General features: G+C 50.5%; 10 protein-coding genes across 10 annotated transcripts; 3 read left to right on the plus strand and 7 right to left on the minus strand.

Moving 5' to 3' along the window:
• Positions 1-343: 343 nt before the first annotated feature.
• On the plus strand, positions 344-1,776 carry BGZ61DRAFT_425069 (uncharacterized protein; the record flags this gene model as incomplete). Its single annotated transcript, XM_046243633.1, has 5 exons — positions 344-580; positions 635-1,045; positions 1,098-1,420; positions 1,480-1,615; positions 1,669-1,776. 5 exons carry the CDS (start codon positions 344-346, stop codon positions 1,705-1,707), a joined length of 1,146 nt encoding a protein of 381 aa, XP_046101671.1. The 3' UTR covers positions 1,708-1,776.
• Positions 1,777-2,931: 1,155 nt separating this feature from the next.
• Positions 2,932-5,226, minus strand: BGZ61DRAFT_357863 (FAD-binding domain-containing protein; the record flags this gene model as incomplete). Its single annotated transcript, XM_046240915.1, has 2 exons — positions 2,932-3,602; positions 3,726-5,226. The coding sequence occupies 2 exons, from the start codon at positions 5,224-5,226 to the stop codon at positions 2,932-2,934; spliced, it is 2,172 nt and encodes a 723-aa protein (XP_046101672.1).
• Positions 5,227-5,770: 544 nt separating this feature from the next.
• BGZ61DRAFT_535167 (C-type lectin protein) lies at positions 5,771-7,300 on the minus strand (the record flags this gene model as incomplete). The annotated part of the gene is made up of 5 exons (XM_046254239.1): positions 5,771-5,840; positions 5,895-5,976; positions 6,050-6,841; positions 6,895-7,166; positions 7,218-7,300. The coding sequence occupies 5 exons, from the start codon at positions 7,298-7,300 to the stop codon at positions 5,771-5,773; spliced, it is 1,299 nt and encodes a 432-aa protein (XP_046101673.1).
• Positions 7,301-8,374: 1,074 nt separating this feature from the next.
• On the minus strand, positions 8,375-10,330 carry BGZ61DRAFT_456247 (major facilitator superfamily domain-containing protein). Its single transcript, XM_046246485.1, has one exon. The coding sequence runs from the start codon at positions 10,267-10,269 to the stop codon at positions 8,467-8,469; it is 1,803 nt and encodes a 600-aa protein (XP_046101674.1). The 5' UTR covers positions 10,270-10,330; the 3' UTR covers positions 8,375-8,466.
• A 4,344-nt stretch (positions 10,331-14,674) lies between these two features.
• On the plus strand, positions 14,675-15,412 carry BGZ61DRAFT_535169 (uncharacterized protein; the record flags this gene model as incomplete). The annotated part of the gene is made up of 1 exon (XM_046254240.1): positions 14,675-15,412. One exon carries the CDS (start codon positions 14,675-14,677, stop codon positions 15,410-15,412), a length of 738 nt encoding a protein of 245 aa, XP_046101675.1.
• A 658-nt stretch (positions 15,413-16,070) lies between these two features.
• BGZ61DRAFT_535170 (uncharacterized protein) lies at positions 16,071-17,315 on the minus strand (the record flags this gene model as incomplete). Its single annotated transcript, XM_046254241.1, has 3 exons — positions 16,071-16,228; positions 16,282-16,550; positions 16,606-17,315. 3 exons carry the CDS (start codon positions 17,313-17,315, stop codon positions 16,071-16,073), a joined length of 1,137 nt encoding a protein of 378 aa, XP_046101676.1.
• Positions 17,316-19,174: 1,859 nt separating this feature from the next.
• BGZ61DRAFT_456250 (aspartic peptidase domain-containing protein) lies at positions 19,175-21,221 on the minus strand. Its single transcript, XM_046246486.1, has one exon. It carries the CDS (start codon positions 20,726-20,728, stop codon positions 19,241-19,243), a length of 1,488 nt encoding a protein of 495 aa, XP_046101677.1. The 5' UTR covers positions 20,729-21,221; the 3' UTR covers positions 19,175-19,240.
• Positions 21,222-21,426: 205 nt separating this feature from the next.
• BGZ61DRAFT_358073 (chaperonin 10-like protein) lies at positions 21,427-22,538 on the minus strand (the record flags this gene model as incomplete). Its single annotated transcript, XM_046240936.1, has 2 exons — positions 21,427-22,427; positions 22,481-22,538. The coding sequence occupies 2 exons, from the start codon at positions 22,536-22,538 to the stop codon at positions 21,427-21,429; spliced, it is 1,059 nt and encodes a 352-aa protein (XP_046101678.1).
• A 1,137-nt stretch (positions 22,539-23,675) lies between these two features.
• On the plus strand, positions 23,676-24,509 carry BGZ61DRAFT_535173 (Alpha/Beta hydrolase protein; the record flags this gene model as incomplete). Its single annotated transcript, XM_046254242.1, has 1 exon — positions 23,676-24,509. The coding sequence occupies one exon, from the start codon at positions 23,676-23,678 to the stop codon at positions 24,507-24,509; it is 834 nt and encodes a 277-aa protein (XP_046101679.1).
• Positions 24,510-24,669: 160 nt separating this feature from the next.
• On the minus strand, positions 24,670-25,044 carry BGZ61DRAFT_480784 (uncharacterized protein; the record flags this gene model as incomplete). Its single annotated transcript, XM_046249238.1, has 1 exon — positions 24,670-25,044. One exon carries the CDS (start codon positions 25,042-25,044, stop codon positions 24,670-24,672), a length of 375 nt encoding a protein of 124 aa, XP_046101680.1.
• Between the last annotated feature and the right edge of the window lie 1,266 nt (positions 25,045-26,310).

The raw sequence follows: 26,310 nt of genomic DNA on the forward strand, positions 1-26,310 counted from the left end.
AACTGAAACAATTGCCAAGACGAAAAAACGAATCCGGCTGCCTCTTTTAGAATGACCGCGAACTTTTGTTATCACTGCAGCGCCATTCTGCCCACTCCGCATACAACGGCGTTATTACCACCTACCTAAAGGTAGCTTGATACGTAGAAATGAAGCCACCAGGTTGTTACCACCTACCTAAAGGCAACTAGATGTATAAAAATAAAGCCACCAACCATGTCCCAGATCACGAATTGCTACTGCATTCTTGTAGTCATTATATAACATGCGCCCCCACGACTAATTAAGCATATCCGTATGCTTCTTGCTAGCAGTTCCTTAGCCAATTGTATCAATTGCAGTCATGGTCAAGCTTGAAACTCTTGCGCTCCTCTTGGGCGCCGGCTATGCTATTGCTGGTGCCATCGAGTCGCACCCCGGCTCGCTACCGACTCGCCGAGACACGCTAAAGGCTCGCGAAAAGGGCCTGCGCCTGGTCAAGACAAGCGAGGAGGACCCGGGAGTTTGGTTAACGGAGGAGGAGAAGTTTGACCAGCTGATCTCCAAGAAGATCGGCTTTGTCGACATCACCGATACCCTTGTAAGAACCACCGCAGTTCAACCTCTGCAGAAACATGGCTGATAAAACGTCCAGGAGCTTGAGAACTTCCGCCTCAACAGCCAAGGCCGCCTGGCTGACGACACAGTCACGCTGCAAGCGATTCCTTCGGCTCCCTCGCACCAATCTGTGGCAAACCCCCTGATCGCCAAGGCGAACATTGCCAATCTCAGAACCTGGGCCAATGCCATGGCCGACTTCTACAACCGCTACTATCGGGGCTCCTATGCTGCTACTAGTGCGACGTGGATGTACAACACTGTCGTGAGCGTCAGCTCGTCCAATTCCGCCATCACGGTGTCGCGCTTTACGCATAGTTACAACCAGCCTAGTGTTATTGCCAAGATCCCAGGAACTTCGAGTGGCGTGGTTATTGTCAGCGCCCATTATGATAGCATTGGTAGCACGACAAGCGGGCGCGCTCCTGGAGCTGACGACAACGCTTCTGTATGTGCACTTCTCTCCGGAATACTCGCGATGACCAGCTAACGCATCCTAGGGAGTGGTGGTGATCCTCGAGGCCCTGCGAATCCTCGCTGAGGCAAAGTACGCGCCAAAGAACACCCTGGAATTCCACTTCTACAGCGGTGAAGAGGGCGGTCTGCTCGGTAGCCGCGACGTCATGCAGTCATATGTTTCCTCTGGTGTGAATGTTCTTGCTGTCGTCAACCAAGACATGACTGGTTACTCGCCGAACAATGTGATTGCTGTGTATACTGACTATGTCGATTCGACTTTGACAAACTTTGTCATGAAGCTGGTTCCTGTCTACTCTGACCTGCCGCTTTTGACTGATGAGTGTGGATACGGATGCAGTGACCAGTAAGTCTACCTCCGGTACGATTCTTAACCTTTGGTAATGGCTGACCATTCGGATCTAGTGCATCTGCAAACTCGGCTGGATTCCCTGCTGCCTACGTGTGTGACGAGAACATGCCAGATTCGAGCCCGTATATCCACTCGGCTCAGGATACTATTGCCACGTTGAGCTTTGAGCATATTCTCCAACATGTCAAGGTAAGAACTCCCAACCATTTGCATTAAACACGAAAGCACGCTAAAAGACCTAGTTCACCGTTGGTTTCTTGGTTGAGGGATCGTACTTCTAGTATGTTGACACTTCTTTGATGCAAGAGTGCGTTCGTCACTGTGCAGAGTCCTAGAAAATTGTATAGTTTAGGAGGAATAAAAACAATCACTTCAAACATTAGACTGTCCGGGCCATTATCCAAGTACCGGAGCTGGGCAATCTCTCTATTTCATGTAACCACTTCAATACCCTCGAAAGTCAATATAATCGAGGCATCGGATCTACGAACAACGTTTTGAGGTGATTAAGTTGACCAGGGCTTGCTTTTTTAGTGATGGCCGTCATTTAGCTGCCCTGTTTTTGATTCAGAGACTACCTACGCCGGAGGCAACAAGGTGGGTGGATGACAACACATGTCTATGAGTGATGCAACGCAATGCAAGAAATGAGCGAAATTGCTCATAAAAAGGGATTTTGATCATGCGCTGTCGCCTATAAATATCTTTATAGATCTAGAAGGATCCGCTTTCTCCAGGCAGGCCGACTAAGCTCACGAAAGCAGTATCCGTCATAACCCAACTACCAGTCGTTTCCCTATCAGCAAGTATCTGGCTGACTACTACACCATGTGCTCCTGGGTCTGGTTCCAATGCAGATACTGCACATACAAGGTCCCCATCGACATAAAGGAATGCGCCCGGTACAAGTTGAGACAGGAGCTACGAGACGCTCGGGGCTTCGAGTACAAGCTAAGTGCAGAATGCGTCGAACTGAGGGAGAAGAAGAAAATCGGGGGCGAGCTGAAGACCTCCGAATGCAAAAACAAGAATTGTCCTTCAAAGAAGCCTGTGAAGGAGAAGGAGGATAAGGAAGGATAAAATAAGGATAATAAAGAGGAAACAAAGTAGTTTCTTCTACACTAGGAATGCTATCTTCCTACCGCCTACTTATTGGCTTATTGACGCGAGCTACCTTTACTTGGCTGTAATCAGATATCATCAACGAGTTAGGGTAAAACCTTTTCTGCCCAACAAACTGAGGACCTGGAGGATCAAAGGGCATAGCTCGCTACAACACAGAACCAAGTTTCATTAATCTTCCAGACTAGGCGCCGCTCGTTGATTGTAGGTGCTGTAAGATGCAAGTCATTGTGCTAGAATTAGGAATTATTGCAACCTTACTCGATGTGTATGTAGCTAATACCACAATTAAAATTGGTTGACATCAATGCAAACTTGAATGAGCAAAAAAATGTTCATGTTTAGTGACGAGAAGAATCCAATGGGACAAACAAATGTATAACCTATCCGAACACCTCAATCATAAAGTGATACTCAATCTTACTCCCGTCATGCCGACCTCTTGTCGTCAGCTCTCTACACTTATCCGCCAAGATCTCGCCCACAACAGGCGCACCGCAGTAGAAGACGCCGACTTTCAATTCCTCGTCATCGTCTCTGCTATTCTCAACCCGTGAATCCTGCGTTTTCGTCGTCGATCGCCTCTTACTTGCTCGAAATTTGAGCATCTCCTCGTAATGTTCATCAAGGACCAGATCAAAATCCGGCCGCCCAAAATGCGTGGGGTTCAGCAATCCCGTAAGTGGAGAGGCCGGGTGCTCCTCAGTGCGGTGCATCTCAAGCAGCCAACGGTAGACGTGCGTAGAAATCTCCTTCTTTTTAGCAGTGACGTGTGTGTTGATGCGGATGTCGAGGCATGGGTGTTCTTCGTGTGTCCGGTGCCACTCTTGACTGAGAGAGACTTCGTTGAGAAGGTCGGACAGCCATTGGAGATAGTTGCGGTCGCGGACCATCCAGTGGAAGTCAACGCGGCGATAGTTTTCGGCGAAGGTGTGGAAGTCGTCGGCTTGAGGCTTTCGCTGCTCGTTGATGAGGTCCGGACCGACAGCATCGAATTTGCTGGGTTGTCTTTGGCCGTTTACGTTCTTGCTTCCTTTCTGAATGTCTTTGCTCTCTTTGTTCGTCTTCTCATCGCTGTCGCTTCTCTGTTGGTCTTCGACTTTAGTTTGGTTGTTGGTGTTGGATGTATAGTGTGAAGCCGCGGCCGTAGCATCCGAGTCGCAGCGATGGACCTGACTTCTATGCCCAGGACCACCACGATCTAGATCATCATTGTACTGTAGATCCGCAAGAATGCCCGAGAATGGGGTCACACCAATGCCTCCACCGATAATAACCGTGTGATTGAAGTCGTAGAAGCGCTGCGCCGGGGCACCAAAAGGCCCGTTGATGCCGACATCAATCTGACACTCTCCGGATTCTCCTCCCAGTTTACGCAACCTGCCAGTCCAGTCGCCGTCGGTCTTGATGTGCACCATCATTCTGTTTCCACGGCAGAAAGATACAGTAAATGGGTGCCATTGGAAGAAGCTGATTTTGGGGACTTGGAGGAAGATGTACTGGCCAGCTTTGTATTTCCAGAGACGTTCGCTAGGTATCGTGGCCGTGATCTCGACCGTGTCTGCGTCCAACACCTTCATGCTAGCTTTGATGGGATGGAAGCCAAGAAAAATGCGAACTACTCGCTCAACCAATACCAACAGAGTCGGAAAGGAGAGGAAATAGCCAAACATGGGCCACTGGAGCAGTGCAGCAGTGCCATGAGCCATCATCAGGCCAATGATGGGAAACATGAGTAGATGCCCAAGCTGGAAGACCTCGTAGTTCCACCTACGCACTTGAGGCATGCTCAGCAAGCACAGCAGGTAGAAAAGTCCGAGAGCAGTAATTCCAGTAAAACCGGGAAGTGATCGTACGTATTCGATATAAGGACGGGGAACCATATCTGGACCGAGCATGCTGGCAACGGCGTCTTGGTTGGCAGGGTCACTGCCGTGGACGAAAGAACCCGTGAGGTGGCCAAGAGCATGCAGCGTAGCGAGGAGAATGGCAACGCAAGAGATGCGAATATGAAACCCCTGTGACAGATCCCAGTTGAAGAAACGTGAGATATGATACGACCTGCGCAGCCAAGTGGAAAAGTAGCGCGACATGCTGAGGATGAGAAAGAAGAAGGTCGGATATAGAGCACCCGCACACGTCTTGGCCATGACAACGCCCCAGCCAAAAGCAGCGCGATACTGCCCCGTGGTCTGATACTTGACGAGCTGCCAGATGCCAAAGGCCAACTGCATCGAGACGACGAGACCTATGAAGCCAACTTCGGCCGCGTGGACGGCCCAGTAGGCGCGGATTCTTCGCCAGCCGGGGAGATGTTTGAAGTATCTCCTTTCTTCCTTCTCCGCCTTGGTGGCTTGTTGAAGCGAAGGGATCTTCCAGCTGCGCACAAGGAGTGCGAACTCGTCTCGGGGAACTTGTTGGGCGTTGGATCCCATCATGCTACGTAAGAAGGAGTGTCGGGCTTGGTCATCGTTAGGGTGGGAGTTATTATTGACAGCCAGCTCATGGTGCGCGTGGTCGAGTTTTCGTTCCAATTCGCTGTAGTCTATGTTCCCATCACCATTGTGGTCAAGGTCGTCGATGAACTTGTTGATTTCGTCATCGTCGAGGTATTGCACGTTTTTGGAGGAGCGGACGGGGTGTTCTGCTATGAACGATTGGCGACGGTCTTGCGCCATGACGACGTAAAAAGGGATGAAAGAGCAACCAAGAGAGGATGCGGGTAGAGTTTGCTCGAGATATGAAGAGAAACAGCCATGGTGCCTGTCTGCCTTTTGGCTACTCTTTTGTCCGCGCGATACCAAGACTTGGATACGTCAGCACTTGTACGCCAAGGTCTTGACTAAATTCAGCTACGAGTAATGAAAGATGACTTTCAGGCAGGATTTAATTGCTGCAGAACGAAAAATATGCGGGTCTTCATTGTCCCAGCCGCTATGACCTTGATTACTCTACAAGAAAATGACGATGCCTAGGAGAATTCGGTGCTTGGCATGCTTGGTGTTCTTGGCTTGAGATGCTAGACTATCCAATGATGTTTACAGAGGAGCGTTGGCTCCTAGGCTAAGCTTCTCGGCGAAGCTTGGCAACGCTAGCTTAGAGATAACGTCCGATGATGACGCGTGGAGTTGCAACAGAGGTTGAAGTTGCATTATGCTTACAGAGAGGATATCAACAAGCTGTAGGTTGTAGAGGGTGAAAATGGAGGTTGCAAATCAACACCTACTCAATATCTCTCACAAGTCGAAATGTTACCCATGGCCAGGCATACCCCCTTTGCCACCAGTTCAAGCTGGGAATAAGCGTTAGTAGGCGACATACGGGGAAATATAAAAGACAGACTCACAAGCTCTTTTGTCCCGCAAGACGAGGATGCAAGGCCCAGCTTCCCCCAACGATGGCGATGTGTTTGCCATCCATAAAATCCGCTGAGTGTGCTACGTTAGTGAGGACTGAATACGGATGGGTGTACAGCCACTCATTACAGAGCTGGAGACTCACCACTGTAGCCAGGGTAGATATCCATCGGCTTGAACCCAGGTTGCGACTGGAAAAGATTACTCGTCCACTCCGCCGCGCCTCCCGTGTTGCCCAATCCACAAACTGCCTTGATGTGCGTAATTGAAACCGGGTGGAAGTTTCTGAACCCCGAGCTCGTTCCCATAAGATCAACGAACAACGCGCGAGGATCCGTATGAGGTGTTTTGTCGACTTTGCTGTTGGGACGGCCCTTGCCCCGTTGCTCAGCGTATTCGTGAATGCTTCGAAGTTCGTGCAGAGACGGAAGACGAGCACCAGCCCACCGCGCATATCCCTGTACCAGGTTGAACGACGCCATAACAGGCCAGTCTAACGCCTGACCTAAAGGTATATGGCCCCAGACAGTCTTGACGCTGTGACCAGAGATGAAGCTGCCATAATCATCACCGCGATGTCTCGAGTTCGCTGTTCGGCTCCAGGTAGCTGGGATCTCCGACTGCTTAGTAGTGATTAAATAGTCTGCATACTCACCGTTGCTGACTGGTCTACCTTGTGTCTCGAAGCGATGCACCTGTGTGTCGTAAGGCTCACGTTCATTATCCCAAGCAAAGAAACGATCAGGCCCTGTGTCTGTCTCGGGATCATGAAATCCAATGGTCAAGGTCTGCCGTGGGATGCGGAACCATTCATTTTTAACGCGGTGCCTGGCGGCTTTTTCCGCGAGCATATCAAAATCAGGCTTGGGGATTTCAGGAGGGGGTCGAATGTTGGGACTTTGTATGGTCATGAAGAGAAAGGTTTCGACGTGAAGGGCTTTTATTCCGTCAGCGTCACGCCCTCCCTCAATCCGCATCATGCAGGCCTACCCTCGTGCTCGAAACCAATCCAAAGTGCCCGGCCAGCGCAGCGATTTACACACGCCTTTCCTGTCTCGTGGAGACTTCTGATGCGCATTCTGACTCGCTCACAATACATCAGAATCTCTTCCAACGGTGGAAATACGTCTGGAAGCTCGCTGTGATCATGGCATATCGAGGGGTTATCAATATCTGGGTCAATCCCCCGTTCAAACATAGTATGATAGTACGCTGGCTCAGTGGGCGCGCTGTCAGTCGCCCTGGCTAGATGAATGTCCTCGCTGGGAACTTTGTTCAGTGTCCTACGTTCACCAAGGCTATCAAATACTCACAAGGTCGGGATGTGTCCGATATAGAAGAGGAGAGGGTTGCGTAATGGAATCGGCTGCTCCATCAGGACATCAGGTGGGATCATCTTGGTAGTGACGAGATCCCAGACTTTCCACAGGTGTTGCCATTCTGACAAGGAAGGGCCACTGGCGCAGGCGCATAGTCGTTGGGTGCCAGTGGGAAGGTGAATTCGTTCTTGGGAATTAAGGACCCCATCGTAGTTGAGGAGAATGAATAAGCATTGGTCGACGTAAGTGTCGAGGCAGCAAGGTATTTAAGCTATCAAATATTGAATGACGTCAAATCCTGATCTTCTGAATGTCAACTGAGACATTGGCTTTCCGCCGGCAGTAGTGCGCACTCGCGGGCCATTGAGAAGGCGGCATATCGTCGATAGTATCCGCAGGCAATTTTATATGTAGTTTAGTCCCCTAAATCATTCCTAAAGCCGAAGCTCCGAAGATAGAATCCAGCCTTGAACTGGCTAGTGGAAACCGCGTGTCCCCTAGCCCAAATATCCATGGTGCCGTAAAGGGAGATGATCAGGCCATTGACTCTTGGAAGGTTTTAACTCACTTACACTTCCTATTCTGAATCTAATTACATATTTTTGGCGGTTCATTTCGCATTCGTTTTTGAGCTTATTCAAGGAGAATTGAACATTTAACCATCTCCCCAGGTACCTTTCGAGGTCCTTGCCCGTGACAAATGAAGGCTGTCGTTCGCCTTCAGCCAAGCTACTCCCTTATCAGAAACGCACGAGCAGCAAGTGCCATTGCATCTGTCCCGACTTGTAGAGTGGGCTGGATGATAAGGGGCGAAGTTTGGCGAATGATTGACGGCCAGGGGCTCCCCTGCATTGCGCGGAGCCCCCCCCCCCCGAAATCCCAGAAGGCGTAGGGCACATCGTGAGAGGCTCCAAGGGTAGAGAAGTCCTCGTAGCTTCTGGTACAGTTTTGATGTCGAGGAGCATATCGGCATACGCAACGTAGTCATTGCCCGGCTCGCTCGCATGGAACCCCCATCAAGCCACTGTTACATCTTCATCTGCGCCGACCTCGTTTGCAACATACTCGTGGACACTCAAGGGGCCAGTGTGAGTACCCTCACTATTAAGTAGATCTTGGCCATATTCTACTAAAATAGCTGCATTGGTCATGTATTCTTTCTTGATTCAACGATGTGATTTTTGTTTACTCTAATGTTATCCAGATCGCTGCTATATGATCTATGTTTGAGAGAGTAGAGCCTTCAAATCTCCTGCGCAAGCTTGCTGCGAGCCCTGAGCTTGTGCCCATACTTGAACATGACAAATGGAATCAGACTCAACCCCGTACCCAGCAATGCCAGAATCAATCCAGCATACTGGCTCCCGACATTATGAAAGAAAGCATTTGCAAACAAGGGCGTGACAGCACCCAACGTGTTCCTCATCAATCCCTGGCCAGCAATGGCCGAGGAAGCGCTCTCGCCATAACAGTCCGCCGTGTAGCTATACGTGCTCTCAAACACAAAGTAGACTCCAAACGCAATGGGCGCGAGTCCAATGACGGGGCCGACCCACGACAGGAACGAGTACTGTGTGAAACTGTATATGAAGAGGCCGATGGGAAGGAAAACGGCACCGTACATGGCTCCGTAAAGACGGGCCTCGGGAGTTACCTTGACGTTGGGATCCGCGACCAGGCGATCGAACTTGCGCATTTGGAGATGATGAGCCATCCATCCCAGTGTGGTGCCCACGCACAGCGAGATATACGGAAGACCGCTGACGCCTTCAGACCATCCGTGGTTCTCGGTGAATGTGATGGGAATCACTGAGAGAAAGAGGAAGACAACAGCCCAGCAGAAGGCGATCCAAAGGCCAAAGGCAAAGACAACTGGCTCCGTCACCAACATGTGAATAGCCTTGACTGAACTAGCCTTCAACATGGACTCGAGACTCGGCGTCAGAATATCGCCAGCCGAAACATACCGCTCGTCGCCCGTAGCCTTTCGCAGAGCTTTAGCCCGCTTATGGAGTGCAACGCCGCCGCGCGTCTCGGGGAAGTAGAAGATGATGAGGAGGAGGAGGGGAACGTTGGCGAGGCCTTGGATGCCCTCGATCCAGCGCCACCCGAGGGCTTGGTCGATGAAGCCGGCGTAGATGGGCGCAGCAACTGTGCCGAAGATGGCGACGTAGCTGAACATGGCCATGGGACGACCGCGGTGGTGAGGCTCGTACATGTCGTCGAATGTACCTCCGACGAGGATCGTGCCGACACAGCCAAAAAGACCAAGCAGAAGTCGAAGGCCGATGATGGTTTGAATGTTCTGGGCGAGTGCCAAGCCGATGAATAATAGCGAGAAGCAGAAGAAGGAGGTTGCGTAGACGACTTTGCGGCCAACCAGCTCGCAGAAGGGGGCTAGAACCATGGGCGCTACGGCGCAGCTGATGTTGAAGGTGAAGAGACCCAGTTGGCCTTGGATGTTTGATGCTTCGAGATCCTCAACCATGCTTCTGATGCCAGAGCTGTACGCTGTGGTTGCGAGGCCGATGAATAGGGTCATCAGATTGAGAATGGTCGAGATGGACCGCTTGTACCATGGGTTCCAGTTGAATGGGTTCTCCTTGTCGCCCGTGGCAAACCCTAGAACAATGTATTCCTTCCCACCTTCATGTACCACCTCTGTTAGTGTGAGAGGCATATCGATATCGACCGTCGTGATGGGGCCGCAGTCGGAGTCGACGTCTTCGTTGCTGCTGTCGACATGTTTCCCGCCCACGATCCGTCCAGCACTGGGCTGAGCTTTTTCCCTGTTATTATTGACGACGCCCTCCACGTCCGTCGTCTCAGGGTCAGAATGTTCCTTGCTCCATGTACTATTCGCTCTCGAGGGGACGACTGAAGGGACAGCAGTCGAGTTCTTCCGGGACGGACCGCCAACCCACGAGTTAGCCCGTGAGCCAGCAAAGAAGCTTGTGGGTCGAGAAGCAAATGGTGAGCCCGGTGCGCCTAGAGGCGACGTAGGCCTTGAGGATGGCGCTGAAAAGGATGGAAGATAGTTCGACATGGTGGTTGTTTGAGTTACAGGAGATAAACAGGAGCAGGCTGGGTGAGAAACTTGTACTTATCAGTTACGAGTTTTCCGATACCATGACTTGCCTTAGCACCCCCATTCTCTTATCATAGCACGTTCTGTGCTGTTGGACATGTTTGGTTGTTGCAGTGGAGCTGAGCCGTGTGGTCCACTATACGACCATGGAGCCGCCGAGGTCTGTGGGTTGAAGTTCGCCTTTACGAAGAGCTGGCGACGCGACGACATGTTATTTGTTACGCTAAATTCATAGTTCCACTGACCTTTTGAATGAGCCTTTTTCTGGGAGATCCAGGATCAATTTATTCACTTTTTCAAACTTGAACCTGGGGAGTCTACTATCAACAACATTCCCAACTCCTCGGTAAGGCCACTCTCGGTGAGCGGTGGCATCTCGGTCCATTCGATTCAGCTAAACTGGGCCTAGGCTGCGGAAGCGGCGGGGCGGGTCCCGGACCGACAGATCATACCCAGTATGACGTCGTAGGTCGAGATAAAAGTCATCTAGCGTCAACAACGAGCTGGCTGAAAATTTTGAGGATATGACGTCCTTCTTAATGCCTCTGGTAACGTCATATATCGCCAATTCGCCATGGCTGGGGACGCGGCATTGTTCCGGACCGTTAGCTTCCCGGTCTGATACCGGGGGTTATTCAGCATGACCAGGGGTACAAGGAGCTGCTCCAGCATCTTTCCAAGTTTATTTTCATCGCTGTTAAGGGATATGGCCATGAAATTACAAGCCGTTTTACCCTAGACGCCGCCATTACTTTTGTTGTAGCCAATCCACTCATATTCGGGTCATGTCAAGTTACCACTTGCAGTTGTTTTGCTGATATTATTGTATATAAGATGGATTATTTTGACGATATAGGAGGTCAATATTCCGGACGTAATTAGTCTCCCCGTGTCGTTGGTATTACACATATGGTCGTTCAATGAGCAACTCCACTACACCAGCATTAGCTCTTGAAAATGGCAGCAAAAAAAGAGAAAAAATGTCAAAAAGGTAACATACAACAGCGAGGATTCCCCGGTCGTCACCGACCCGAGTACTAATTCGCCGCTTCTCAGCTTGACTAAGGGAGAGCGGACGGGATCCCATATTTTCTAAGAGCTATGGTCGTATGTGTTTGCTTCCATCGCAATCGGGACTCAATTCCGCCGGCGTGGAGAATGAACGAAGATTTATTGCAGAGCCGAGATGTACATTGTTTCAACATTAGGTCAGAGCATCAGTAATAGACATGAGGTTTTTATTGAAACCCGTTCGGTGTTTGGCTTGGTCCTCTCTGTCGACCGATTGGCCACGTCAGGAGCCGTAGAATGGACAAGGAGATCTGCAGCCTCGATCTCTGCCCGCTCCTCATCGATGAAGAATGAAAATGCCTTTCAGCATCAAGTATTAGATGTAGTTCCTCATCGGTAGGAGTAACGATCAGGATATCCGCAGCAGATTCATGGGTCTGAACATGGAGATCTATAAGGCCACGTTCTCTGTCCGAGAGCTTGATCCGTGACTCGTTGTCAGCTGATAGCATCATGTCGTCCTTCGCTGGGCGTCTAGGTCCATTAAAAATGGTAATGACACGCTGCTTCGTTTTTGACATTTATCAAAGCCCCAAGACAATGGGTAATGGCGTCGATTTACGCGACCTCGTGTCTTCCCTGACAACCGAGGTGCCTATCGCAACACACAGCCTCCAAGGCTCCGGAGCGTGAATACGAATACGAAGCACTTGGTAGTAGGGACAAATACTTCGTACTCGGGGAAATAGATCCAAATCCACCTTCAGTTTTATCAGACAGAATAGAATAGTTGAGACAGGTTGGTGACGATGGAAGATTGTGTCCATTTTTGTGTCTAGGGGGGAAGGAAGCTAGCTGTTATCCCTGGGAATCCTGCTGCCCCGGATACCCCGGATACCCTTGGACCGGTGAAGCCGTCACAAGCGGTCTACCTAGACTGTCGGGGTGATCTAGGTTGTTAAGGTTTAGGTTTGTCTAGGTTGTTGACAGTGGACTAGGTTTAAAGTCTCCCTCCAGGTTTAAAGAAAACACGCCATAGATCTGGTCCTAACACAGGTAGCTTTTCTATCGGTCTGCCTGACAAGTTTACTATACTAGGAAAGGAACTTCGTAGGTTGGGTAATACAGGTTGATACGCAGGCCGTTGAAAACGAGGCACTTTCTTTAAAAAGGTGTTAGATTGACCCTCGTGTGACGGCATAGGGGCCGGATAGGCGCAATTCTCTGATAGATCAATATCCTGATCACTGCTATCGGTGGCGAGATTGACATTATGGGTGACGAGAAGCCCCCATAGAGAAGATGGGGCCAGGGGCTCCCAGATTCATAAAAATCATGATCAATAAATATAATTATCGTATTAAAATAGTATTGTCCTAATTGAATTGCCTGTGATGGATCCATCAAAAGGTAATCATACGAGGAAACCTTCAGGGTGTGTGTGGGCCTTGTCGGTCGAGACCTCTATTACAAGGTTATCCTTTGTGTTGGATCATAGACCTAATTAACCCTGGCCACAGTAATATTAGGTGTTCGCCTTATCTTCTAGCTCAGCTAGTTAAGACTAGGTAGCTAGAGGATTTCCCTTCAGAAGGGAATAGGGTGGTGTCTAGGATTCAAACCTCAGGTCTTCCCAGGATTTACGCGAGCGCGGATCTAACTGTTAATTGTTAGATAACGACAATTCGCCACGAAGCAAAATAGGGGTAGGACTCAGCTTAAAGGCAAAGATATCTTCAAGCTGGGGGGGTCTGTTGCATTATGGACCTAATTAACCCTGACTACAGTAATATTGGGTGTACATCTTATCTTTTAGCTCAGCTGGTTAATCCAACACTTTTAGTCATCACCGGCACATTCCTGTACGCATTCCAAAAGATTCTACAGTCTACACCTATTTCGATCTAGTAAGCACAGGCCGTAAGAGTATATAATCCTAGCGAGGTCCGGGGTCTCACATCCCTGTTACAAACAATTCCCTCTCTTTCATGTATATCCTCCTTTGGAAGCTGCTGCAATAGAAACCCAGTGGTTCGATTGGCCCAAGCTTTAGAAGGTCTAGAATCAAATTAAGCTTTAATTCCTCGAATACGAAGTAGAACAAAACCACAGACACACAATTTAGCGTACTTGATGTAAACCCAGCTTAGAACTGCCCCGGCGACTTCCTAAACCTTCAGGGATAATTGACCAAATGCCGAGGCGCATTCTTTCGCCTCGTTGCTGAGTATAATATGAAGCGGTGAAGAAAATTGGACAACTTAACGTTGCAATCAAATGTTGAGCTGTGATAAGCTACCATTCGCCTCACTCGGCTGCTTAGAGCCTCCAGATGGCAAGAATGACCTGGCGCTAAGGTTCTAACTTTCGACGTTCTCAAAGGCTGTGGGCTTCTGAAAACGGAGGTATTAGCTTCGTACATTTGGCTGAACAAGTAGAGCCTTTTCAAGTTACTCGGTAGTCCTTATGCAGTATAGTGGCGTGCAAAAAGTATGTGTCTGAATCGAGTTAGGAACGATACGAAGACGATTCAAAGCAGCGACTAAACACTAGCCCAAGAAGATAAGTCCAAGCTTAGGAAATTCAATTTCGATACAAACTTCCGTTTATCCGGGGGAAACAGGGGACTGAGGACATCCCACTTGGTTACTAGTTTGCCTCGTGTTCCAGATCCCAGATCCTGGTATGCAGGACTCCTTGCTCCCGCGCCCGGCAGTGGACATGCTGCAGCCGAGCTTCCTTTTATCTAAGTAGCTTATGATAAATTTCGCTGGCTAGTTCTCGTTTACGTCGGCACATATTACCTCCTCTATACAGTCCTTGACCATTTGGGTTATTAGAGGCATTCCCTGATCAGAGTATGGGGAAGCAAGAATGCCAATAGTGCATACATTATTATGGAAAATAAGAAGACTAAGGAAAACAAAAAGAGTTAGGTACGTATGCCTTCGAACCTTATTTGAGTACGGTGATATTTCAGGGATAAGGAAAGCTTTACCAGATTTGTTTAGTTTACAAACTGCTCGTTCGACTTTTAAGTTTATCTCTCATATACGTGCTCATACTAGTGCGGTAGGTCACTCTCGTGACTAGAGAGTAAGAGAGGGATCCGAAGACGGACAGGACTCAGAATGTTACAAGCTTTGTATTATTGCTTAGTATCGGTTTCTTTCTTGTGCCCTATTCTTCGATTTTTCCTATAAAGAGACCGACACTTCCCACGAGAATAAACCTCTCTTCATCATCAACCTCCAAACCTCTTCTCCATTAGCCTACAAGACTTCTTTACCATCAATTTACACGGCGAACTTCCAATCACCAAGGTCCAAGTACCAAAGATCAATCAGGCAAAATGCGTCTACACTTAATCGCAAGCATGCTGGTAGGACTCCTCCTCTCTGGATCAGTCTCGTCAGCTGTTATCTCGAATCCTGAAGAGGGCATCATCACCAGGCGGCAAGCAGTCAACAGCAGTGAACTGTCGCTCGTTACTTTCGAGCTCGACGAGATTTCAGTTGTATCTACGGGCCAGAGTCTGTACTCCTGCGACCCAGACACAGAAGGGTGCGAGGAGGAGTTAAGACCAGATGATACCACTGGAACCTACAACATTTGTTCAGCGGGTCGGACCTACACAAAATCTGAGTGTTTCAAGGCAAACATCCTCAAGGTCTCCTGCCGAGATATAAATGGTCGGGTTTGGCCTCAATGGGTTCGTTGCGAGAAAACAGAAATCTGCATTCAAAACAGCCTCGAGCCTCCATATGCCCGCTGCAAGCCGATTGTCGACCTTGTGCTCTGGTACACTGCCCCGTCTGGCGGAAGTACAAAGAGTGAGAAATATGTACATTCGACCAACAAGGCATCCAGGACCAGAATGGGAAACATGTACTACGACAGCAACTTGAACGCCATCAAGCTCTTCAAGACAGAGTTCTTCCATGAACCAGGATCCCAAGCTGTTGGCATGGTTGAGGACGCGAACAGGGCCTATTCCGACATCGTCAATTGGGCGACGACCGACAATATCAAGGTGGATATTGAGACTGGTGGAGCCGGGAGTATTTCTGTCTACTCCTTCATCGCCTAAGTAGGGAAAGAAATCCCGTAAGAACTCTGTCAACTCTGTCAACTCTCGCAGCTTGGCGTCTCCAATTTCCACTGCCAACCGCCAAAACATCACAAACAGCTTGATGTATTGGTTCTTCTTTCTTTGGTGAAGAAGATGTGGAGAAGCTAGGCTGTGCCAGTTGACAGAGTTTTTACAGTAGGTATCTTTCTGCCAAGTCGATAAGTCCAAGTGGAAGAAGACAGTAGGGGAAACATGATCAGTTTGGTGTGTTTGGGGTAGAGAATTGTTGTTTTATTCATTGCACTGTTGGAAATTTCCCTGGTGCTGGCTATAGAATTACCATAACCAAGTGTAATATAAATCTAAAGCATTACAAAAAGTTCCTGTACGCATATACTTCCATGTGACTCTCTATAGTCTATATGACTGTCTTACTTGTTACAGTTACATAATGTCGTTATTAGCTTTCACACGAGTGAGTCACAAGGCCATCTTAGACACGAGATTTAAAATTTATGATCTGCTCTTCGCATCAAACCGACACTAATCCTTCTCATTGGCGAGATCAGACGCAGAATTACGTTCAAGAGACCCGTAACCAGAGTCAATCTGGCCAAAGCCTTCCCCTGAAAAACGAAAGAGCTCCTCAAAATCATACTGGGTAGTCCCCAACGAGTCAATCATCGTGTTCTGAATGATGTCGAAGAGGCTTTGCGGGACACATGGCATTGGGCCACCATTTGCAAAAGACGAGTTCGCCTCGCTCCCCACGCAAGTTGCTATCAACACAACCCGAAAGGTCTTTCTCATCTAGCTGGAATTGGATGTCGTGATCTATGTAGTCACGCGTTAGTTACCTATCCAGCGGGGAGGTTGACTGAACTTACAAGGAGACGGAATAAGTTCATCATCAGGGAATATGATCTTGTACATTTTAGTCCATTTCTCTGACTCGGGGGTATTTCCCTTGGACTTTTTCCGAGATCGAAGCGCCAAGATTTGCTCCTCGTTGACACCATCTTGTTGCCCTTGGAGCCGAATGTTGCAAGGAACCTCCAAGCGTTGATGGTCTGCTAACTGGGTCGAGTTTTGGAACTCGCAGCAGCATCTGTTACACTTAAATTGAGGCAGTCGATGTTTTCGGTACACGTGTTCTCTGGACTCCGAGTCAGTCCCCCTCCAAGCTAGCATTATAATGAAGCTGAACATACTTAACTCGATGTACCGTCTTCCAGCCCGACCATGCGCAGCACCGCTTCGTCTGGTACTTCCTCACGTTGTGTTTAAGGAAAGGGCATGCAAAATCTTGGCCATCTTCCTGGTCCGTCTTCACCCGGTTCGGTTCGCGGCTGCCATTGCGGTCTTTATCACCTTTACCATCGTCAGACCCGTCTTGGTTATCGTCATCTCGACCTCTTTTTTCTCCGCGTGCAGTCTGTCCAGGATGTGCTGCAGTCTGGTCCAGTATTGCTGAATTCTCATTCAATCCGAAGGATGGACCGCCACCATCAAGTTGATATGCCAGCAGAGTTAATCTTGAGTCCAGCCAAGTCTTGAATCGGCCCAAGATCCGCTTGATTATTGCTTCCTTTTTCAAACTCGCGATTTTTCCTGGAGAAGGGCTGTCCTCGGGGCTTGAGCAACTTGTAAAACTCTCTGAGCCGTCAGTTGTGCAGCCACTTGTCTCAGCTGCATGAAGCGCCGGAAAGGACATCCCATATGTACCCGGCATGCCAACCTGGACAATATCATCCTCAACTTTATGTTGGAGGCTGCCTTTGAAAACCTCTGGTCCAGTCGAGTCTTCTGGATTTGCTGGTTGTTCATTGTTGTTACCAATAATAATTGAATCGGGAGTTTTTGTTGACAGCCGTTCTGAGGTAGCTTTTGGCTCGGTTCTTTCTGTCGACTGATTGGTCATATCAGGAGCGGTAGAGTGCACAAGGGGATCTGCGACCTCGATTGTTGACTGCACCTCCTCATGGAGTATGACATGCAGTTCCTCGTCAGTAGTAGTAGCGATCGGAATACCCTCAGCAGCTTCATGGTTTAAACACGGGGATCTATAAGCTGAGACTTTTCATACAAGAGCTTGATCCGTAACTCGTGGTCAGTTGAGAGCTTCATGTCGTCCACAGGCGCATCCAGCCGTTTAGCATTGATCGCTTCCGTGGGATTCTCTTTCAGCACAGTGAGTAGAAGGCAGTCGTCCAGGTGCTCATAGAAGTCTTGGGCATTTGAAAATGTCACTGAGCAAGTACTGCATATCCCAGTAGCATCTGGGACAGAGCCAGTGGGCTTTTTAGCACCACAAATTGCCCTCCATCGGCTGGCTAGCGGTGTTTGCTCAACACCATGCTCCACTGTTAGGTGTCGTTTGAAGACATCAACGGGATTGAACGACCTCTGCGCGGCTGATCCGCTCTTTGGGCAAAATCCACAAACTATAGTGCCCTTATAATGGGTTAGAGTGTGGTTAGTCCAGTCATCCTTCCACGCAAAGCATCTGATATGAAATCTGCAGGTTGGGATCGGACATTTCCCCAATCTCCCTATTTGGTGGGTGGGTATGTAGGTTGTCTGGTGGATGGGATTCCTTAGGGGTGAAAAACTGCTACGAGATCCCGACATTACCGTGGGGCGGTAAGCTTCGGGGTGAATAAGTGATGGAACTATCGATATCAGTAGAGAGCTCTAAGAAGGTATGAATTACCGTCGTTATATGCTAGGGAAGGGAAGCAAAAGGTCTCACCAAGCTCCGATACGGATTGAATCCCAGTTAAGGGCGCCCATTTTGATGCTGACGCAAATTGATTGCGATCTGAAAGCGTTGACCTCGCTGAACTACCGAAAGGCAACGGTATAGATTGTTCGGGCAGGATCGTTCTTGTTGGGTGGCCCCGGCCCCCATCTTCAAAGAATCTGCGCAATTTTCCGTATTTGCTATCGAGTATGGGAGTTGCTACACCATGACAAGAGTTTTCTGAAGTAGAATGCCGCTTTCCGTCGTTTGGGAGATTGGGACGGATAATGCAAGGTGCTTCCAACGAGGGAATTTGCCTTCCGAGGGGCACAGCCAGGTGCTCGGATTCGATCGTTTCGTTTTCCATGGTTTCGAGAACAATGATGTTTGAAAGTTGAATGTCAGATGTTCCGGCATGTGCGAATGACTAGGCCACCGAGTCCCACCAGTTTTGGGACTGTTGGGTGAGAATAACGGATACATAACTGATGAAACCACCCGTCCATGAGGTGTTTGAACCGCCTCGGAGTTTTGCGCCATTGCGCATAAATCGCCGCCGGTTGTTGCTCAACATGGTGGCTAATAAGCTGCAAGCGCCAAATATGGCTGGACGATGGTCCAATCAAAGCTGCAGGAAGGCACACAATTGCTCTTACGATCCTTGTCATGACCCGGCGGCCAGACCAGGCAGAACTGGGAGTCGTCATGGTTCTCTGGGAGAAATGAGCCAATACCGAATGAGCCTGAGCCGAGCAGGATCGCGATGATCCCGAAGTCCTCACGATTCTGGGACTAGACGCAGGTATACTCCAACTCTCCCTGTAGACTATTTACCAGCTCCTTAGCCATCAATAAACCTGATTACATCAATCAACCTGATCACCCTGCATCAGCTTGATTAACTGTAATCAGAAGTAACACCCAACGTCTCAACTGACGCCTGACCCGAATCGCAAGGCGCAGTCCAGGGCGCCTTCAGCTTCTAAACGTGCGAGACGTCACTCTACACGAGACGCTAACACAATGCAAACCGGAGGTCCAACAAACGAACTCAATTAATGGCTAAAATAAGTGCCATCCCAAAGGAGATATCGCTACTGCTACTAAGCTGCTGGCAGATCCTTCTTCGCAAATCCTATCTGCGAGTTCGCTCCATCAAAAACCACAAAGGCAGACTTCAAAGCAATATCTCCAAAGATGTTGGTGCCCACAGCGTCGCTTGATTGCATACCACCGAAACACGTGCCCGCATCGGCCGCCTGGGCTGTAAAAGCCTTGGAGGGATGGAATTTCCTACCCCTTTTGCCCATTCTGGACGAGGCTGTGCTTTGAAGAGCAGCAAAGTTCATGAACGAACCAGGGATTGTGACGGTTCCGTTGCCAACTCCAAAGGTAAAGTCAGGGAGCTTCGCATCGCAAGGAAATGTGAAGCCACCCGCCGTCTGATCCAGCTGCGCTCCTTGGACCTGGGAGTAATACGCGTCGTTGACCGACCCAGGTAGGAGGAGAAGAGTGGTGCCGGTATCGGCAATACCGGAGATGGGTGTTGAAGAGATTGAAGTGTTGCCATCGCCCACGGCAAATCCGGGGGAAGTAAAGTTCCAAAAGCCGGCCGAGGAGTCGATGGCAGTAAAGGCAATGTCACCGGTGAAAGCCGACTGATTGACGAATCCGAAGTTGTATGTGCCAGGGGCATCTTGCTGTAGGTCGGCGGTGAACAGCCCGACACCACTCTCAGAGTTGGCATTTGCAAAGAAGGTGCTCTGCTGCTGAGGCTGAACGGTGTTGATGGAGCTGAAAGCCAACCCAACCAACCCATCCAGGTCCGCCTGTTGGGAGAAAGATGCAGTGACTTGATCGGCAACCTCGACGGCTTGCGAGTTGACTGCGAGGCCTCCGATGGAAACCAGTTCCTTGACAACATGGCCCGCAGCGGCGCTTCCGTCGCCATACGAGATTTCAAAAGAGGCGCCGTTCAACGCCTTCGAGGTGCTGCTGTCCGCGGCGACATAGTCGGTCTGGCCGCCAGCGGCTGCAGCTTGGGAACTGTATACCCAGAGATCCGAGGACCCAGTATCGAAGTCCATCTGGAACGTCTTCGGGGGGGTTCCAATTTGGACAGGCGTCAACCACTCCGCATCGTTCTCAACTGGAGTGTTCACTGCGCTGCCCGTGGCGTTGCGGCGGCGGCGCAAAGTCTTTCCGTTACGCACGGCAGCGGCGAGAGACTTGGGAAGTGTAGCGCCATATTTCATGTATGCCTTGGCCAGCGCTTGGGGCCCGTCTCTTGTGAACTTGTGATTCTTGACCTGCCGCACGGAAAATTCGTTGCCGCTCGGGGCAGTAGGGTGACCGGAAACGAGGGTGAGATGAGCCAGCATACTCGCGGAGAAAAGAGAAAGAAGCATCATGTTGCCGGACACGCTTGTTCTTGTTGATGAAATAATAGGTTTAATTGAAAGGAAAACGCTCTGAAGAGAAAGAAAGAATGGATGAAAGAGAAAAGGACGATGCTGGTTGTACAGATTCTTGGCAACAGTCTTGGCAATGAGAGAGCGTTTATATGTGTGTTCTCGATGCCAGGACAGCATATTCAAACGACACGCGTCTCCACGATTCGGAACGAAGCGACAGAATGAAACTGATCAGGTACACTCCTGTAGCAGATCCAAGGGCCGCCATGAGCCGACCCCTGAGGCCGCCAGAGCAAACATGAGTGCTCGAGGAAGCGGTTGGCGGCGAGCTTTCACTGTCCAGTTTCAAGCAACTATTTCCCATTCCGCTTCAAACACGGTCGGAAAAGCGGCACCTTCGAGACGAACAAGCTGGAGCCGCGAGGACGAATAGAATCGGGGGTGGCGCCATTCCCATTATCCACTCAAGGAGCTTCGCGAACGTGTGGGCGGCTAAAACGGCAAGGCGGAGGAAGAGCGATTGGTGTCTGGCGGGTAGAACGGAACGATGAGACGGACTAGCTGTCGCACATTTCGCTTGAAATGTTGCATGCTGGGCCGGTTGTTCGGTTTCGTTTCAGATGTTGCACTTCAGCCGCCGTAGGCTAATTCTCATTGGGTTACGGTCGATACAACGCTACGGGGAAAAGAAGCAGGAAAAAAGAAGCATGATATTTCGCCGTCTATGGAATGTCTATTTCATTGACCCTCTATCCGCACCATCACATCAAATACACAGCCATTACTCAGTTGCAGGTTGCTGGTTGGCCGTGAGTACTCAGTCGCTGGCTGACCTCGCTGGCTCACCTTGGCTCACCTTGGCTCACCTTGACTACTCAGTCGCTCACCTTGAGCACATATCGTCCCACAATCTGGTTCGCCTTCATCATATCGAATACACTCTGCAGGTCCTTCAGCTCGGCCACCTTGAACGGCGCCTTGACCATGCCCTGCGCGAAGAAGTCAATCGCCTCTTGCGTGTCCTGTCGGTTGCCCACATAAGAGCCCTTGACGTTGATGCATCGCACCACGGCGTCGAACACGGGCACCTGGTAGTTTCCGCCCGCGGGCATGCCGATGCACACGATTGTGCCGTTGGACCGCACGTACTGGATGGCCTGCTGGAACGGCCGGTCCGAGGCGGCGAGGAGGAGCACCGCGTGAGGGCCGCGGCCTTCTGATGTGGCGGCCTTGACGTCGGTGACGATGTTGCTTGATGTCATGAAGTCGATGTATGTCGTCGCACCAAGATCCAGGCATGCTTGGCCCTTCTCTGCGCCGCCGTCGATGGCAATGGGATGCATACCCATGGCCTTGGCGTACTGGATCGCGAGGTTGCCGAGGCCACCGCCAGCGCCTACAATGGCAACCGAGCCGCCTGGCTGGACGCCCGAGACCCTGAGGCCCTTGTATACGGTCAGGCCGGCGCAGAGAATGGGCGCCACGGCGGCCAAGTCGCAGTGCTTGGGAATGCGGGCGACATGCGCCGCCTTGGCTACGGCGTATTGCTGGAACGACCCGTCGACGGTGTATCCCGAGAGCTGGGCATGGTCGCACAGCGGCTCAAGCGACTGGATGCAGAACGAGCATGCCAGGCACGACGAGTGAAGCCACTTGATGCCAGCGTAGTCGCCGATTTCAATGTCCGTCACGTAGTCTCCCTTGGCGACGACGACGCCGGCGCCTTCGTGGCCGCCGATGACGGGCGTCTTTCGCTCGAGCGGCCAGTCGCCGTTGAGGGCGTGCAGGTCGGTGTGGCAGACGCCGGAATATTTGATGTTGATGAGGACTTCGTCGGGGCCAGGTTGCCTGACGGGGATCTTCTTGTAGGTTGTGACTGCAGTAATTGTGAGTATGAGACGTGCGTGAAGAGTTCAATGTGCAGCTTACCACCGGTTTGTTCAATGACTTGGGCCCATTGTTCGGTGGGAATCTCAAACTCGGCCATGGTGATGATGCTGTGCGTCTGGTTCGTGTGTGTGTGTGTGCTATAAACAGATGATACTGCTTGGTGTCGAGAATAATTCCCATCATTTTCCCGATTTCCCATACACTTATATATCTCCTCTCCATCCCTCTCTGCTGCGTCTTCATCCTCGCGTCACGTCAACTGGTGACGCATTCGGTCCATTTCCTCAGCAGTCACACCACATCGTGGGCCCAGTGTGGATGCGTAGGATAAACGAGCCACGCTACACGGGGGCGCAAACACGTTACTTTAACATTCTGGGCCGGACCGAAAAGACGGTGATTCTTATCAACTTGAGCCTCATGTTTGGGTTGGACCCCTGCCGAGCCAAGTGGCCTTATTGCGTACTGTGCCGATGCGTCATTTCCTGCGATGCGGCGAGCCATCTCCGTCGGACAGGGATGCAACCCATGCAGGAACATGATAGCGATGGCGGTAGCGACGGATAGATCACATCAGGATATCAACCCATTGAATTCCACCGCCCCGTCGAAAACTCGGCCCGTAAAGATTGGTTGCCGTCTACAGGCTGCCTGTGGCTGATCTGATGGATATTCCCGAGATATCTCCTGCGATACCGACATTCTGCGCCATGTTCCTCGCAAAAACGAGTCTTGGTGCTCCCCTGTCTTGCAATATCGGCTCCACCTTTACTGGTCTGATGTAGACGGCGCATTTGCCAAGAGTTCTCTTGTTTGGATCTGCAAGATGTTGGGGGTCATTCGCGGAACGCCAAGGACAATCAACCGCGACGTGAGAATATGGAGTGACACAATTTTTTTTTTTACTTTCCCAATGCTCTTCTCCCTTTCACTAAAAAAAATGCCATCACGGTGGATCAACCAACAATTGATTGAAACACGTCCAAGAAATAATGCTCAGTTCTTCAGATGACGGGTACAGGGTAGCCACACCAAACACCATCGCTCGACTCTTGATGGACTCCAGCCACTGAGAATTGATTATATCACCACCGTTGCAATGCATGTCCCAATTTGGTTGCCCGGCTTACCCGCGATCAGACGATGGAGATTCCATCATCGTCAAGCTTCACCTGCGTGGTAAAGGTGAGAACGACGACATCTTCATCGAGGCCTCAGCCACATCCATCTGAAAATGACAGTCGAGTACATCGAGGCGGACGGCGGCAAGCTTGCGTTTGAAGTTGTAGGCACTGGTCCTCTCATCATCTGCTCGCCGGGCTTGGGAGACACGCGCGATGCATACGATCCCCTCGTTGGAGAACTCGTGGCCTCCGGATATCGCGTCGCCCGCGTCGATCTACGCGGACACGGCGACAGCACAGCCACATTCAACGGCTACGGAGACGAAGCAACGGCCGAGGACTTCCTCGCCGTGGTCCAGAAGCTCGGAGGCGGCCCGGCAGTTCTCATCGGCGCCTCCTTGTCCTCCGCCGCCGCCGTCATCGCCGCGGGACGCCGGCCGGACCAAGTCGCCGGCCTGGTCCTCATCGCGCCGTTCCTCCGCAACGGGATGGGGGCCGTGATGCGACGCGTCTTGCACCTGGTGTTGATGAAGCCGTGGGGTCCGTTTGCCTGGCGCATGTACGCGGCCAAGCTGTGGCCCGGTCTGGCTGTTGACAAGGCCAAAGAACGAGCAGCCAGCTCGACGGCCTTGCTGCAACGTCCCGGGCGGTGGCCAGCCTTCCACGCCTCATCGAATGCTGATCATCGCGTTGTTCAGCCGTGGATCGCCCGTGTCCAGGCTCCGGTTCTCATCGTCATAGGCGATGCTGATCCGGACTGGAAGGACCCGGTGGGCGAGGCGCAATGGGTTGCATCCAACTTCAGCCAGGTCGAGACCATCACCGTTCCTGGTGCCGGACATGCACCCATGTTTGAGCTTCCTCATCTCGTTAGTCCAGGAGTGCTTCAGTTTCTTGAGAAGACCCGCACAGCTGGGGCTTTCAATCCTCCCAGTACAGCCTAGCGTTTTATGAAACTTGACAGTATGGAGTCGTCCCCCTGTATGGGAATCGTGGCGGGTGAGGGCAGTTGTCGTGGTAATGGCTTTACGGTAAAATTGAATTGATCCTGTGGGAACTCGCCTTTTTGTTTGCTTTTAGCTTTACTCAATATCAACAGATGGATCAAAGTAATGCAGTAGGAATTCGCCGATTTTTGTCTATTTTCTCATCAAGCACACCGCCTAAAACTGTGGACTTTGAAGCGAATCTCGTACAGAAAAGTGCAAAGACTTTTTGTGTTGCCACAATAGTTCGCTGTCTTGCTGGGCCTAACTCCCATTTGCGATACTGGCTAGTGAACTTGGTCGCGATGAACAAGATTAGAATTTCCTCGGCGGCCATCCACTTCCCAACGTACTCATCAGATCGCTCGTCCTGGTAATTGTCGGCCGTATCGATGAAGTTCCCACCAGCATCTGCATAAGCATCAACAAGTTGAAAGGACTTTTCTTCCTCCACGAAGCCCATGAAATCTGGCCAGGCCGAACCGAGAGACATAGCACCCAGGGCGAGGGGGAAAGGCGAACACCAGCCGTATTAGAAAGTACGCAGTGGCGGCTAATAAGCTCCGTTTCAGGCTCGGGAGCTTGTGCGAGCACGTTATTGATCTTAGCCATGGCGCCTGTTGTTGGTATTGGTGAGATGGATGTAGTTCGGAGCAGATTCTGCTTCACGACTAAGAGAAACCTGAAAAAATGTGTGCGCATAAAGTCGGATGATGTACGTTACGTAGGTAGAAGAACGCATCAGCAAATATTCACGAAGTGGTGTGTAATGAAATTTACGTCTTTCTAGAGCGAAGGTTCTACAACGCTGAACGCCCCGGCTCATGAGCCCGGAAATACCATTGCCTGGCTTGAGAACTAGAGATAAGCTTAACCACGAACCCATGTGACTTTGTTCTTTGAAGTGAAATTATAGGGAGCGGAGATTATGCAGTGCGGACATGATATGGAGCGGACATGATGCGGAGCGGCCTCAATACGAATCGGACTTGATACGACGCGGACCCCAATCAATTACTGATACCCTGATCTATCATGCGTGGGCTGCCTCTTACATCTACCCGGCCATCTAGGGAGGAAGGACTCAAAGGCTATCACCACGAAGCCCTTGGCATTTATATTCAGCATCCCTGAGTGACATGGCCAATCTGAACGGACTTAACCGGTGACCATTATAGACGATGATGCGTAGTCCCGCTCTCCGCTCAGCCGATCGGCAAGCCATCGAACACGGGGGACCCTGCCGAGCGGCTCTGCACTGCTCATCGTAACAGCTTGTCTCTCAAAGAGATCTGCATAGTTCCTTAAAGTGGTATTGTATCCACTTTGCCAATGTCAGCAGGCTGCATTAGTGCCAAACTCTGGATCTGATCACGATCCCTGTTCCCGTTCAAGCTTAATTAATCCAGACGTCATCACAAGCCAGCTGTACCGAGGTGCTTTCCACCGGGCCGTTGATGGCGTCTCCATTCCCCAAGAAAACACTCGGATGCTCTTCAGCGGGAATTTTGACTGCGCGGGAGGCCTCATTGGGACTAATGCGGATGAAGGTATACTGTTCAGTTACCCTAGAATCAACACATCAAGCGATTACGCAGCCTACATCCGCACCATGGTGTCCGGCATTACTGGATGCCAGTGTCGCATTCATGCAACAAAAGTTCTATCCACCCGTCTTCGGTGGCTGTCAGGGCTATACTAGCTACTTCTAATGTGTTTTGTAGCCTTCAAGGAATTTGAATTTACCTACAGCCAGCCG

Source organism: Ilyonectria robusta (assembly GCF_021365365.1).
Source record: "Ilyonectria robusta strain PMI_751 chromosome Unknown BGZ61scaffold_16, whole genome shotgun sequence".
In the NCBI taxonomy this organism is placed as follows: domain Eukaryota; kingdom Fungi; phylum Ascomycota; class Sordariomycetes; order Hypocreales; family Nectriaceae; genus Ilyonectria; species Ilyonectria robusta.